At 42.5% G+C, this 14,348-nt stretch overlaps 1 protein-coding gene across 3 annotated transcripts in view; it reads right to left on the bottom strand.

Annotated features, from left to right (window-relative positions):
- The window catches only part of LOC115132964 (anoctamin-4-like), a 50,684-nt gene that overhangs the window by 12,922 nt on the left and 23,414 nt on the right, over positions 1-14,348 (bottom strand). For 2 of the 3 annotated variants that reach the window (XM_029665715.2, XM_029665717.2), the window contains 13 exons: positions 13,769-13,963; positions 12,858-12,994; positions 12,407-12,559; positions 11,467-11,567; positions 11,029-11,073; positions 10,793-10,924; positions 10,265-10,371; positions 9,867-9,922; positions 9,363-9,484; positions 8,988-9,122; positions 8,589-8,685; positions 7,946-8,006; positions 1,042-1,124 (listed from right to left, as the gene is read on the bottom strand). In XM_029665715.2, coding sequence (XP_029521575.1) covers positions 1,042-1,124; positions 7,946-8,006; positions 8,589-8,685; positions 8,988-9,122; positions 9,363-9,484; positions 9,867-9,922; positions 10,265-10,371; positions 10,793-10,924; positions 11,029-11,073; positions 11,467-11,567; positions 12,407-12,559; positions 12,858-12,994; positions 13,769-13,963 — 1,424 coding nt within the window. Of the gene's footprint in view, positions 1-1,041; positions 1,138-7,945; positions 8,007-8,588; positions 8,686-8,987; positions 9,123-9,362; positions 9,485-9,866; positions 9,923-10,264; positions 10,372-10,792; positions 10,925-11,028; positions 11,074-11,466; positions 11,568-12,406; positions 12,560-12,857; positions 12,995-13,768; positions 13,964-14,348 lie in introns of all 3 variants that reach the window. The other variant, XM_065021535.1, reaches the window with a different exon arrangement.

The following is a 14,348-nucleotide window of genomic DNA, read 5'->3' as shown; positions in this document are numbered from 1 at the left end:
ATTCCCCAGGTCGTTGCTGCAAATGAGAACATGTTCTCAGTCAACTTACCTGGTAAAATAACGGATTAAAAAAATAAATAATAAAAATAAAATAAAAATACTGAGTTGCATCCAAAGAACACCATACCTACTGTGAAGCATGGGGGTAGAAACATCATGCTTTGGGGCTGTTTTTCTGCAAAGGGACCAGGACGACTGATCCGTGTAAAGGAAAGAATGAATGGGGCCATGTATCGTGAGATTTTGAGTGAAAACCTCCTTCCATCAGCAAGGGCATTGAAGATGAAACATGGCTGGGTCTTTCAGCATGACAATGATCCCAAACACACCGCCCGGGCAACGAAGGAGTGGCTTCGTAAGAAGCATTTCAAGGTCCTGGAGTGGTCTAGCCAGTCTCCAGATCTCAACCCCATAGAAAATCTTTGGAGGGAGTTGAAAGTCTGTGTTGCCCGTCAACAGCCCCAAAACATCACTGCTCTAGAGGAGATCTGCATGGAGGAATGGGCCAAAATACCAGCAACAGTGTGTGAAATCCTACAATGTGATTTTCTGGATTTTTTTTCTAATTTTGTCTGTCATAGTTGAAGTGTACCTATGATGAAAGTCATAGGCCTCTCTCGTCTTTTTAAGTGGGAGAACTTGCACAATTGGTGACTGACTAAATACTTTTTTGCCCCACTGTATGCGATAGCAGAGAGAAGGACTAGAAATAATTTACAGGTTACTTGCTGTTATTTATCCAGAGAAAAGGGATTTGGTTTGGGTGGAAAATCTCAGTAACCCAGTTCCCACTACTCATACCTAGTCATAACCCGAGTGGGAATCTCAAGGCAATGTTCCCTCTTGTAATATGTTGTATATTTCAGCAAAGTGGAACGTCCCTAGGACCTTCATGGTATGATTGTTAAAATCTTATAAGAAATGTATTTTAAAAAATCACAAAAAAATCTGAAAAATTCTTCTTGCTAGAAACACACACACGTTTTGCCTGGGAGATTATTAATAATTTGATGATGCTGATCATAATGAAGATATATTTACCTCCTCTTCCTCCCAGTCAATTAGGTCCCAGTCATACGCAAGGACCGCTCGCCGCCTCTTCCAGAACTCGAGAAACACGGTTGCTAAAATACACAACTAGGTTAGTGTTTGAGGGTTGTTAGGGCTAGGTGAGTATGTGTCATATTCAATGTGGGACAAATATGTACACTTGTGTTCAAGCTATAAAACAATGTTGGCAATGTATTACAAACAGAATCATTTAAATTCAACCATCTCTTGCAATGCTGCCAAAAACAGGAACCCTTTAAATTCAACCATCGCTTTCTTTGTCGAAGGAAGGTTGTTTTGCATGACTTAAAATGATTAGAAGTTCTACACATTCAGATAAGACAATAACACAAGTATTTTGCAGCAGGGTTGCTGGGTGCCAGGATACATACTGTTACTTCAGTTATCTAAAATCGTTCACTAGTTTAGCTATTTAGGATGGTCACAATAGGTCATTTCACCAACAAGCCATTGCTGCCTTTAAAGCACTGAAGAGAGAGAGGAAAGGTTCTCCTGAATAAGGTCATTTAGATGCCAACCTGTTTACCAGTGTGTCACTTGACAATCAGAGCAATATCTCTTTGCAGAGGCTGGACTAAGATCAGTTAAACTAGTAGCTCTGAATGGAAAGGCACATGTTTTAGTAGTTCCAGACAGTTGCACAAGGCCGGCCAGTGACTAGCGGTCTCTTTTGGTGGAAAGGCACATGTTTCTGCAGAGCCAGCAGCAGGGGAGCACACTTGAGAGGAATGTTAATGAAGTGATTTCAATGGGTATTCTACTGTAGGTGAATGCCAAGAAATAGTCAGTGTTGGACAACAGCAAGGCCCTGCAGCAAGATCCCCTGCTCTCCAGACAAACCCAGGTAGGTTGAGTTGTATACTTATTTACAGGCAGTCCAACGATACTGTATTGCCGGGATCATCAACTAGATTCAGCCGCGGGACGTTTTTTTCTTGAGCGGATGGTTAGGAGGTTAGAACATAACTACAAATAATTTGTAGACTGCAAAAAGACTGCCCAAACAGATTATGTTTGACTAAAACAATCATTTCAAACCTTGCTTGCATTTGTATATGATCACGTCCTGCCTCTCTATTATGCGTGAGAATACTTGGGAACAGATTTCTTAAATTAAAGTAACTTAAAGCTGATGAACTGTTTTCTTTTTTACAGTCTCATGTCCAACAATGAAAATTCACCACAAAAAAAAAAAGAAAACGTTTTTGCTCAGAAAACTTTGGGGGCCAAAAAAAAGCACCAGCGGGCCAAATTCAGCCCACGGCCCGCCAGTTGGGGAACCATGCTGTATTAAGTATCTGAGGGCCGATGCAGTTATTTAGCCTTGATTAATCCCAAATGTATTTTGAAATGTTTTGCTTTGTCATACTTTTATACCTGTGGTTGGTTCCACTTGTATGCACCTACATGATTATAAGTGTGTCTGGATATTGTGTCAGATAAATGACTAAAATGTAAATGTAATTGCACTACAGAAAATGATTGCAATCTACCAGTTGAAAGAGCACCGAATGCAGTTAGGTTGTTTATCACTTGTAGATTTTCCATAATTTGCTCTAGCAACAAAAACAACAAAAATACTAAAAACGTGATTAGGCTATGGATCGTTACAAAAGAGTAGTGTGCTATTGAAGTGAAGCTAACATGTATTACTTACATGTTTCAGGTTAGTTTATTCATTTTTGCTACCTACTGTAACTGTTTCACGTTTTCAGCTGATCTACTTTGTTGCATGAAGTTGAGTGAAGCAGAGTTCACGCAATATATTTGTGTCACGCCCTGACCGCAGAGAGCTTTTTAATGTCTCTATTTGGTTTGGTCAGGGTGTGATTTGGGGTGGGCATTCTATGTTTCGTTTTCTATGATTTGGTGTTTCTATGTTTTGGCCGGGTATGGTTCTCAATCAGGGACAGCTGTCTATCGTTGTCTCTGATTGGGAACCATACTTATGTAGCCCTTTTTCTCTCCTTTCTTGGTGGGAAGTTGACTTTGTTTAGGGCACATAGCCTTTAGCGTCATGGTTTGTTTTTGTAGTGGTTGTTGTTTTTGTTCGGCGTCTTTTTTCCAAATAAAGAGAAAATGTACGCTTACCACGCTGCACCTTGGGCCTCTCCTTTCAACAGCCGTGACAATTTGACCATTGAAGTACTGTAACTTTGTACCAAGGAGATGAAATCGCCAATTTGTGACTAATTAATTAAAGGCAGGGTTAGATCAAATATTTTTAGTAGACATTGCACTCAAGAGAATGATGAATGTTGGAGATTTAACCTACATTTGACCCCATTATCCTACACATGAATCTCGCTAACACATTAGGGAAGAAATCCGCAATTGGCGAAACAGCACCACTGGCACCCCACCCGTTCTTGTTTTGAGGAAATAAGCATCCAGCATCGTACATACTCTGCTGTTCTCTCGCGCATGCAAAGATGTCCGAGGGGGGAAAAACAGTTTGTTGTTTTAAGTAACGTCTTCGTTGTTGTAATATCGCAAACAGATGTGACAGTTTCACTGCTGGATTCAAGCTTTAAGTACACGATGCCTAACATGCTGACCAGACCGGACACGTCGCATGCGCGAGCGTCGCAAAATAAATGTAGAAATCCATGTTATTCAATTATTGCACCCACACTGCTCACGCACGCCAACGAGCGTCTGCGTTACCAAGGGCTAAAATAGAAATCATTCCTATTTCTGACGCAGATCGCGCTGAAAGTCCTGCCTCTCATCTCCTCATTGGTTTATAGAAGCAGGTACCCACGTGCCATCTCCTCATTGGTTATACCCATGTGGGTGATTGAAAGACAAAAAAAATTGCTGGTCATTGTGGTAAAATTAAGTTAGATGCCAATCACCATATAAGTTCAAAGATGAAAAAACCTGTAAGGAGGAGAGATGACTAGAAACGATTCGGCTAGCTAATTAACATTAGCTAGCAAGTGCAAGCTAACTAGCTAAATTGCCATGTTTAATGCTTTTCGACCTGTCCCCAAATTAATGTCATTGGTTCAGAGTTTGTTTTGATATTTTAACCTGCGTGTCGTGATCGCGTTTGGTGTGGGAGTACAAAATAAATTTATGCACGATATCGCACGTGTGCAGCCGTTTTGGGTTCCATGTTAGTAAAGCCATCACAAACGACCACTGATCAACACGTGACCATTCAAACAGTGAACAGTATGACAACAATCTTGACTCATGAAGTATGCAATCAGTAACCATAACGTGCATTGAAGAAACATGCAAACCCTACTGTCACAAGCTCTTATGAAGAATTATGACAGCCTCTGTCAAGTCCAAGTTGTTGTTATCTAAAGCAATATGTGGTTGACGCTACATGCTAATGTCTCCGTCTTGTCTAGATTGGTCCTGGTCCGGTGTAAAGGAGTAGAGCGATGGGCCGTCCCCAGAATGACAGCTTCTCTCTGGACCTTTCCCAGTCAGACGTCTGGGTCTGGCAGCCAGAACCCACGCCAACGGCGGGTGAGTGAATCACATAAAGCTGAAGTCGGAAGTTGACATACACCTTAGCCAAATACATTTAAACTCAGTTTTTCACAATTCCTGACATTTAATCCTAAAACAAATTCCCCGTTTTAGGTCAGTTATGATCACCACTTTATTTTAACAATGTGAAATGTCAGAATAATAGTAGAGTGATTTATTTCAGTTTTCATCACATTCCCAGTGGGTCAGAAGTTTACATACACTCAATTAGTAGCATTGCCTTTAAATTGTTTAACTTGAGTCAAACGTTTTGGGTAGCCTTCCACAAGCTTCACACAATAAGTTGGGTGAATTTTGGCCCATTCCTCCTGACAGAGCTGGTGTAACTGAGTCAGGTTCGTAGGCCTCCTTGCTCGCACACGCTTTTTCTGTTCTTCCCACAAATGTTCTTTAGGATTGAGGTCAGGGCTTTGTGATTGCCACTCCAATACCTTGACTTTGTTGTCCTTAAGCAATTTCTCCACAACTTTGGAAGTGTGCTTGGGGTCATTGTCCATTTGGAAGACCCATTTGCGACCAAGCTTAAACTTCCTGACTGATCTTGAGATCTTGCTTCAATATCCACATGATTTCCCCTCTTCATGATGCCATCTATTTTGTGAAGTGCACCAGTCACTCCTGCAGCAAAGCACCCCCACAACATGATGCTTCCACCCCCGTGCTTCACGGTTGGGATGGTGTTCTTCGGCTTGCAAGCGTACCCCATTTTCCTCCAAACATAACGATGGTCATTATGGCCAAACAGGTCTATTTTTGTTTCATCAGACCAGAGGGCATTTCTCCAAAAAGTACGATCTTTGTCCCCATGTGCAGTTGCAAACCATAGTCTGGCTTTTTTATGGCGGTTTTGGAGCAGTGGCTTCTTCCTTGCTGAGCGGCCTTTCGGGTTATGTTGATATAGGACTCGTTTTACTGTGGATATGGATACTTTTGTAAATGTGTCGTCCAGCATCTTCACAAGGTCCTTTGCTGTTGTCCTGTGATTGATTTGCACTTTTCGCACCAAAGTATGTTCATCTCTAGGAGACAGAACGCGTCTCCTTCCTGAGCGGTATGGAGCCTGCGTGGTCCCATGGTGTTTACACTTGCATACTAATTGTTTGTACAGATGAACGTAGTAACTTCAGGCGTTTGGAAATTGCTCCCAAGGATGAACCTGACTTGTGGGTGTCTTGGCTGATTTCTTTTGGCACTGAGTTTGAAGGTAGGCCTTGAAATACATCCACAGGTACACCTACGATTGACTCAAATGATGTCAAGTAGCCTATCAGAAGCTTCTAAAGCCAAGACATCATGTTCTGGAAATTTCCAAGCTGTTTAAAGGCACAGTCAACTTAGTGTATGTAAACTTCTGACGCACTGGAATTGTGATACATTGAATTGTAAGTGAATCATCTGTCTGTAAACAATTGTTGGAAAAAATGTCCTAATCCACTTGCCAAAACTAGTTTGTTAACTAGAAATTCGTGGAGTGGTTGAAAAATGAGTTGTAATGACTCCAACCTAAGTGTAATGTAAACTTCCTACTTCAACTGTAAATCAAGTGCTATATATTGCATGTGAAAATGGCCTAGAATGCACCTTGGGAGCATTGCTCCATTGTTTGTGTTGGTCAATTAATTATTCTTGGATAAACTGAATTTAAATTTCTGACTTACAGTACAGTATTATATGTAGAGTGTGTAATGAATACCTGATCCAATGTATGTGGAAGTTAAATCCCTCTATACCATAAATTGCTCACCATAAAAGATGAACGACAAGGAAATTTATAAGAGTGGTTTCCATTAGCCCTGAAGACAATGTCTGAATTTGCAGTGCAATCAATAATTGAAAAACTAAGAGTTACAGCTATTTTAATATGAGCACAGTCTGGCAGCGCACTCACCACCTCAGCTTTGGAAGTCACCTGAGAAGAATAGAAGATACATCACACAACTTGTATTTCTCATTTGAACTATCTGGAAAATAGAGGACTGGTAATATGGATTAGTGTTTGGGCAGCTGACAGTCAGGTATCTACAGTGTTTTAAAGCCATTGTTCATGCCTATTGTTCAATTGTGTACGTTTCTGGAAAACAGATGGAAGAGGACTGGTGTGGAAGAGGAAATTCGATTTTTAATTTTACATGACCTGAACATGTCCTTGATATGATAGGTCTTTCTCAGAGTCTACTATCTGTGGTGATAAGCAGAAGTATCAGACTCATTTGAAGGGCATGTGAAGCACCCCACCCATCCTTGATCTGTATAAAATGTCTGTGGAGAACAAATAGCGAGTCAAATTGGTTTACCCTTGCATGCATGCTCGTAATAAAGCTTTTTATATTGAGATCGGACTGCCTTTTTCCACCACACTGGTTACAGTCTACAACTTCTGTATGGTTACTTTGCTCTACGTTGCAAAGGGCTTGGCCTTGCCATTAGGAGCGCTTGTCCAGAGGGCTTTGCCCTGGCCATTAGGAGCGCTTGTCCAGAGGTGCTTGGTCTAATCTGGGTCCATTTCCCCAGGGACATTTTGGATAAACTGTAGACATTTGATCATCCCTTCCTCCATGTCAGTCTACCAGCTTTGCTCTCTTCCTTTATCTCACTCTTTCTCTCCCTAACTCTTTTTCCCCACCTGTCTTCTCACACAGCCACCCAAGTCTTCATTTGGCTGGCGCTTCTGTTGGCCTTTGGCCTGCAGTTCTACCTAGCTGTGTTCTGCCTGCTGAAGTGCTGGAGTTTTGACACGGGGCTAAAGCAGGCTCTTAAAAACCTGCCCTCTACGGGGAAGCTCCTCACAACAGGTAGGTCTATTCCAGGGATGTTGCCTTGACAGTGCAGTGATCAATGAACTGACCAAGGCAAGTGTGTAGTTTGACAAAAACGTTTGTTTTTGTTTTATCAAATCCACTGAACACTTTCGATCTCACTACATTCCGAAATCAAAAGTTAAGCAGGTTGAAATGTGACCTTTCATTTGACTAAACAGGAGGCAATGTTAATAACACCTGTCTTCCATATGTTTCAGTCCCTTCCTCCATCATTCAACTTCCAGAGGACTTGAAGAGTGTGAAACCACCGGCTTACTTACGTTATGACGTAGAAGTGGCTGAATCCTCCTGCCTAGACCCTGTTGCTATGACGATGAGGAGGCCGGGCCCTGCACTAACTCTCCCTATACACCCTTTCCCTGGGATCTTGTGCAATGCTGAGGAGGACCCTGTAACACTTCACTGTAAATACTGACACTTAAATATAGTGAGCATGGAATGCTGATCCATTAAACTGTTGAGTTACTTCTTAAACTTGATTTTTCAATACAATTAGATGTTTTAAATTGAACCTATCATATTTATACTAAATGATAAAAACTCACCCCACACAGCCATGAATACTGCAAAGAAAACTGTTGCTCCGTTGTCAAACAGATGGGTGACCTAAAGCCAAGAAACACATCAATAGCAATTGCTTAGAGAAATGATTTCTGAAAACATGAATTCAGTGCAAACACAAAGTAGTCACATTTGTATAGAAAGATATAGAAAGTCCCGTGTAAACTCAGTTGGTAGAGCGAGACGCTTGAAACGCCAGGGTTGTGGGTTCGATTCCCATGAGGGACCAGTATGAAAATGTATTCATTCACTACTACAAGTTGCTCTGGATAGGAGCGTCTGCTAAATGACAAAAATGTGAAGTAAAAAGGTGACCTTGCTAAATGTGTTATACTTATGTTACTGTGGCATAGCTCTGGAATAAATGTTTGTCAAAAAAATGCAATATTGTTTTAAAAAGTATATGACAAAAATCACTGTTCCTGGAGTGCTGCAGTGTACGCAGGCTTTTGTTTCAGCCCAGCTCTAACACAAAATAATTGTGGTCTAAATTCATGACCATCGTTAGTTAATCATTTGAATCACACCCAGTGGCTCTCCAGGATCAGAATTAGCCACAACTGCCCTGATGTTTGTCAGCAGTGCTCAGTCTGGGGCAAACGTTTAACATGGTAGTACGGAAGTCACCTTGGCATAGATGCAGCTGTCTGAGAGTCTCAGGTAGGGGCAGTACTCGTCACATATGGGGCACATGATGATGTCAGTGGCCTGGCAGATTTCTTTACTGGAGAATCACAGACAACCTTTAGCCTGGTTCCATACACTCATCAATTCTTAGTGCATTTATCAGCCTGTGTCAGTGTTGCCACACGACTAAGGCATTGATAGCATTGGTAATAGACTTCTACCAGACTAAGGCCAGATATACACCAGTGTAAAGCATGCGTCTGTTTGGTATTTTTTCTAGTGGAAGAACAGAAGACCAAACATAGTATTTTATACATATTTTTATCCTTCACTAAGGTAAAACAATGAGGTAAAACCTAATTAAAGAAGACCAATGAGTATTAGGTGAGCTCACATTACCTGACCTGGCAGTGGTCTAAGGTGAACCAGCCGTAGAGGAAGACCATGAGCCCAACCAGCGCCGCAGGGAACAGCATCCCAGTGTACCAACCCAGCCAGGCAAAATAGAGACCAATTTTCTCCCCGAAGTACCGCCTGACAACACCGCCAGGAGAAAAACATGTCATTATGTACCACCACTGCAATGATGTGGCTTCATATGTTTTTAATGATCTAGTAAATTCACTCCTTCATTGATTAATTCATGTGGCTTTAATACACGTGGCTGGTGAAGTTGTATTGCTTGCAGGATCTAGGGACAACCTGCAAGGTGCAGATAATTGTATTAGACCTGTGATGTCCTTCTAGAGCAGGAGTGTTAACACAGTGTTGTACCTTATGAGGTCCAGTGGCTGGTACTTGTACCACACACCCCACCAGGCCCAGCATTCATACAGCAAGTGTCTGTGGTTCTCTGCCCCATGCGTCCGGATGGAGTTCTTACTTCTGTAGCTCCCCTGTTAACACACACAAACACACACACACACACACACACACACACACACACACACACACACGTAATGTACCATCATAACTACAGATGTGGGATCTTAATTTGATCACTTTTTTTGTTGCTGACAGGAAATGCAAACTTGTAGTGTATTTGAGTTTTAAAAATGCTTCTAAAGTTGGTAATTTCCACTTTGAAATATCAGACTTGATTTGTCCCAATGAAAAATGTATCAACCCCTACAAAAATGTCCATTAAATAAATCAAATAATAATTCACATTTCCCGTTGGTGCAGGATTATTTTCCTGCTGTAGTGAACTGACTCAAATGAAGATCCTACACGTGATATTTCTCTTCCAAGCCAATGTGTGAAGTGTCAGTGCATTACCTCATGAAGGGGAAAAGCTGCTTCGTATGAACTATTGCTCAAAAGACGATTCAGCCCTGGAGCATAAACAAGAACATGAAGACACCGTCAATAACTCTACACACCAGAGACATGCTGTATCTCAAACGTGGAACACATCTAGCAGTGGACTTGTACTACTTGGAGAGGTGCCAGGTAGCCTACCGGTTAGGAGCGTTGGGCCAGTAACTGAAAGGTCGCTGATTCGAATCTCTGAGCCGACTAGGTGAAAAATCTGTCAATGTACCCTTGAGCAAGGCACTTAACCCTAATTGCTCCTGTAAATCACCCTGGATAAGAATGTCTGCTAAATGATTACAGTGTAAATGTATTATCCAGAGGCCATTTGTAACTGTGTTAGACGATGATGACAATCTCACCCATTTTGTCTTTGCCCTCCTCATATTTGACCCTTTGCAAGATGTGATGGACGATGCGACTCCTGGTGGCATTGTTGAAGAACGTGTCTTTGTTGTGAATGGTGAAACTGGAACATAATATAGATACAGAAAAGGATCCTAGATCATATTTCTTCTAGACTGTTCCAGTCCGTTGGATTGATTGAGCTTTTGAAAAGCACACCATTTTGGCCTGATGTCATCTCAGTGCATTCTATATCATTTTGCCTCGACGGGCGCTTGTGAGCCCCCCCCAAAAAGGCCCCTAAAATTGGACCACACCCACAAGGAAATTTTGTTCATTTGTTTACATCGCAAAAATGTGGTACCCAAAACTAAGAATTGTCGTTTAAAGATGGAAGACATTGATTCATTTTCACCTTTAAGTTAGTAAGGAAAAAACATATACCAGACTGGTGGTGTTGGACACACACACACACACACACACACACACACACACACACACACACACACACACACACACACACACACACACACACACTCACTCACTGATGTATTCTGGAGCGACTGAAGGGGGCAGTAAAGCTCTCGTTCTCCTCTAGGTCAGGGAGGGTGTTGTTGTCAAACTTCATGGGTTTGCGAGGCAGCCATCCTCGAAATCTGTTGATTCTCTTCTCCATCCTGGATGGTGACAGAAAACCCCAAACCACATCACACACAGCCAGAGACCATTAACATTAGGGTTGTGCCCCAAAATTCAAATCAATAAATCAATTCGCACTCACCTACTCATGAACTTGTACCGTCGATGCATGTAGTAGATTTTCCTCCTGAAAACTCCCACAACATTATCAACTATTAAAAATCTCAGTGCATTAATGCATTGCAGTGGCCTGGGGCTGTCTAGCAGTCTAGGTCACTTAAGCCTCTGGAACACATGTACCGGTGCTCACATGTGTTAGAATGGTGAGAGTGCTCTAGAGGGGTCAGATTCTATCTAACAATCATGAAGAAGTACAGAAAATAAAAGTGCATTGCAAATAATTGTAGATTCATAGTATGAGAGCGAGAGAGAGCGAGAGAGAGAGAGAGTGAGAGAGCGAGACAGAGCGAGAGAGGGAGAGAGAGAGCGAGAGAGGGAGAGAGAGACAGGCAGTGTCTGTCGATGTGATTTATGTGTGTGAGTGTCCGGAACTACAGAGGCTGTGTGTTCGTCTCCCCACCTGAACGGCATCCGAATGTTCATAAGCTCTGCGTAGCGACACAGCACCTCCCAGGGAGCATGCAGCTTCAGGAAGATCACATCACTGTTGCACACAGACAACTGTTTGAGGGGAAAAGACGCAGCATTAGAAGTATTACGTCCTGTTGATAATATTTCTTAGAACAGTTTCTTAGCACGTGAAAAAATGTGAATAATATAAACTCTAATGTTTTAAATGAAAATGTTTCTATTCTAAATCATGTTGCCACACATGTATCGAGCTTCAGTAGATTTGACTTTATTTGGATCTCTTTTAGTCCTCATTTGGACTAATCTTCAAGAGTAGAGGTTTATGGACTTCATACCTGGACGTAAAGAGGAAAGGGACAGTTGAAATATTGATTTTCTTTTCTCTCTCGTCATTTCCTGTGACATCAATTTCCTGTGACTGTTCTCAGAACAGTTAACAGGCCTTCACTGTCATGGCTGTGGAATAGTTTTTACTAGGATCTTTAAAAGATACCAAACTATGTGAGTTTGATTTCTTCAAAATCCCAGTAGCACAGTTATATAGTCAGTACTGCATTATCTGATAATTTCAAGCAGAATTCTGCCTTGCATCTTGTTGTCATCCTAAGTAGTCTGACAGCAAATGATGCTGTTAAAAGAGAGAAGAAGCATAGTCTCTTTGAATGCTCCATATGATGACCTTGATGCTACTGCGTCAGCACACTAGGCATCAGCCACTCACACACATGCAAAAGCGCACACACACACACACTCTCAGCACAATTGCTTACCTGCTCCTTCTAAACAGGATTGAGGATGAAACTTGCCATCAGCACATTTGTATTGGTTTATGAGTGACAGGCAGAGCTTCAGTGACTATTGTAATACTGTCATACTATAATATACTGTTACTGTAATAGTATGTTACTGTAATACTCCGTAGTACTCGCCTCCTTCTCCATCTGCAAGCCCTCGGCCCGGATGTTGCGCTCAAATATTTCCCTCTTCTCCGACTGTGGACCAGACTTCCTGTAAACCAGGATGTAGTCGATGTGGCACTTGCCATCGCTGAAGCACAAGCCACTGGACCTACTTCTCCCTACCTGGGGAGAGAAACAGAGGGAGGGAGTAACCACTATAAGGTTGTTTTGACCCAAAGTGACTTTAATATATTTGACCATTAGCACTGCTTAACATTTACAGAGGTGGTTGAGCTAAAGTGCTTTTCTCATAAGCATAATATCTAAATATGCCCTTCCAAGGGTTATATGAGCTCACCCTAAGAAGACTAAACGTCTTTACAGTTCCCCCAAGGAGGATAAGAATAACACTGACAGCAGCCAGCTTCAACCCACATCGACCATACGTGGTTTACGGACACACCTGTATTTGACCTCTCACCTCTGGTGCCGGGTCAGTCCTGGTGTTGTCGTCCAGGATGCTACTGGTCCCGGGGTCGAGCAGGGTCGAGTCGCAATCTTTGGACGGAGTGCTCAGTCCCTCCAAACTCTCCATTAACAACTTCACATCCTTCAAAACTGGACAGAACATCAGCAGAAAACTCTGCGTCATTGGTCAAACCCTCCAATATGTTTCTGATTCTGTAGACACCTAGATTACTTCCTAATTGACTTAATCTAACAAAAAAATGACATAGACAAAAATCTTTAAAAAAATGTTTTTAAAAATGAAGTGCATGACTACCACTCAAATTTCAACTTCACAAAAGTTGTTTTTGTCTCATAAAATTTGCTCTTAAAAAATATGCTGGGGCCTCCCGGGTGGCACAGTGCTCTAGGGCACTGCATCGCAGCAATAGCTGTGCCACCGGAGACTCTGGGTTCGCGCCCAGACTCTGTCGCAGCCCGGCCGCGACCGGGAGGTCCATGGGGCGACGCACAATTGGCCTAGCGTCGTCCGGGTTAGGGAGGGTTTGGCCGGCAGGGATATCCTTGTCTCATCGCGCATCAGCGACTCCTGTGGCGGGCCGTGCACAGTGCACGCTAACCAAGGTAGCCAGGTGCACTGTGTTTCCTCCGACACATTGGTACGGCTGGCTTCCGGGTTGGAGGCTCGCTGTGTTAAGAAGCAGTGTGGCTTGGTTGGGTTGTGTTTCGGGGGACGCATGGCTTTCGACCTTCGTCTCTCCCGAGCCCATATGGGAGTTGTAGCGATGAGACAAGATAGTAACTACTAACAATTGGTGAGAAAAAATAAATAATAATGAATAAAAAAAGATGCTGCACAACAGTTACATTATGGTAATGTTATTTGGTTGAGGTACCCCTTGAAGGAGGTGCCAAATGGCTTACCGGGGGGTGGCACGTTGTCCTGTGTGCTGGGGGAATCCGGAGCCCCAGCCAAGGACTCCTCCATTCTGACTGGTGACCTGTTGGGGGGGAAGGAGAAATCCGCAGCCTCAACCCCAGGGGCCGGGGGCCGCAGAACTCTGCGTCTGTGGGGGCTCTGCCATTGGAGCTCAGCCCCATGTAGAGAGAAACTCACACCTGGAGTTGAGAAACAGAGAGAGAGAGCGAAAGAGAGAAAAATAGAGAGAAAGGAGAGGGAGAGAAATCAGTAAAGTCTGAGGCCCCACATTTAGTGGAAAACAGATGACAGAAGAGAGGGTGAGGGGTATTATCAGAGCTCAGTAAATAAAGTCAAATAAAACCCACATCGTTAAATAAAAGGTTCAATAAAATAAAAATACAAATAAAATAACCTAACCGTAAGGGAGCTGGAACATTTACATTGTAACTTTTGAGACCTTCAGGAGACAACCTCCGTTGGTTAAGAAATGGGAGTTGTGAATCCAGAGGCTTATATAGTAGGGCTGGGAAATGCCAGGGAGTTCACGATATTATCATCTCCATACTTAGGTGTCGATATGAT

The sequence above is a fragment of the Oncorhynchus nerka genome, linkage group LG8 (genome assembly GCF_034236695.1).
Source record: "Oncorhynchus nerka isolate Pitt River linkage group LG8, Oner_Uvic_2.0, whole genome shotgun sequence".
Lineage (NCBI taxonomy): Eukaryota > Metazoa > Chordata > Actinopteri > Salmoniformes > Salmonidae > Oncorhynchus > Oncorhynchus nerka.
Note: the sequence above shows the minus strand (reverse complement) of the source record. Positions and strands in the feature narration are given on the sequence as shown.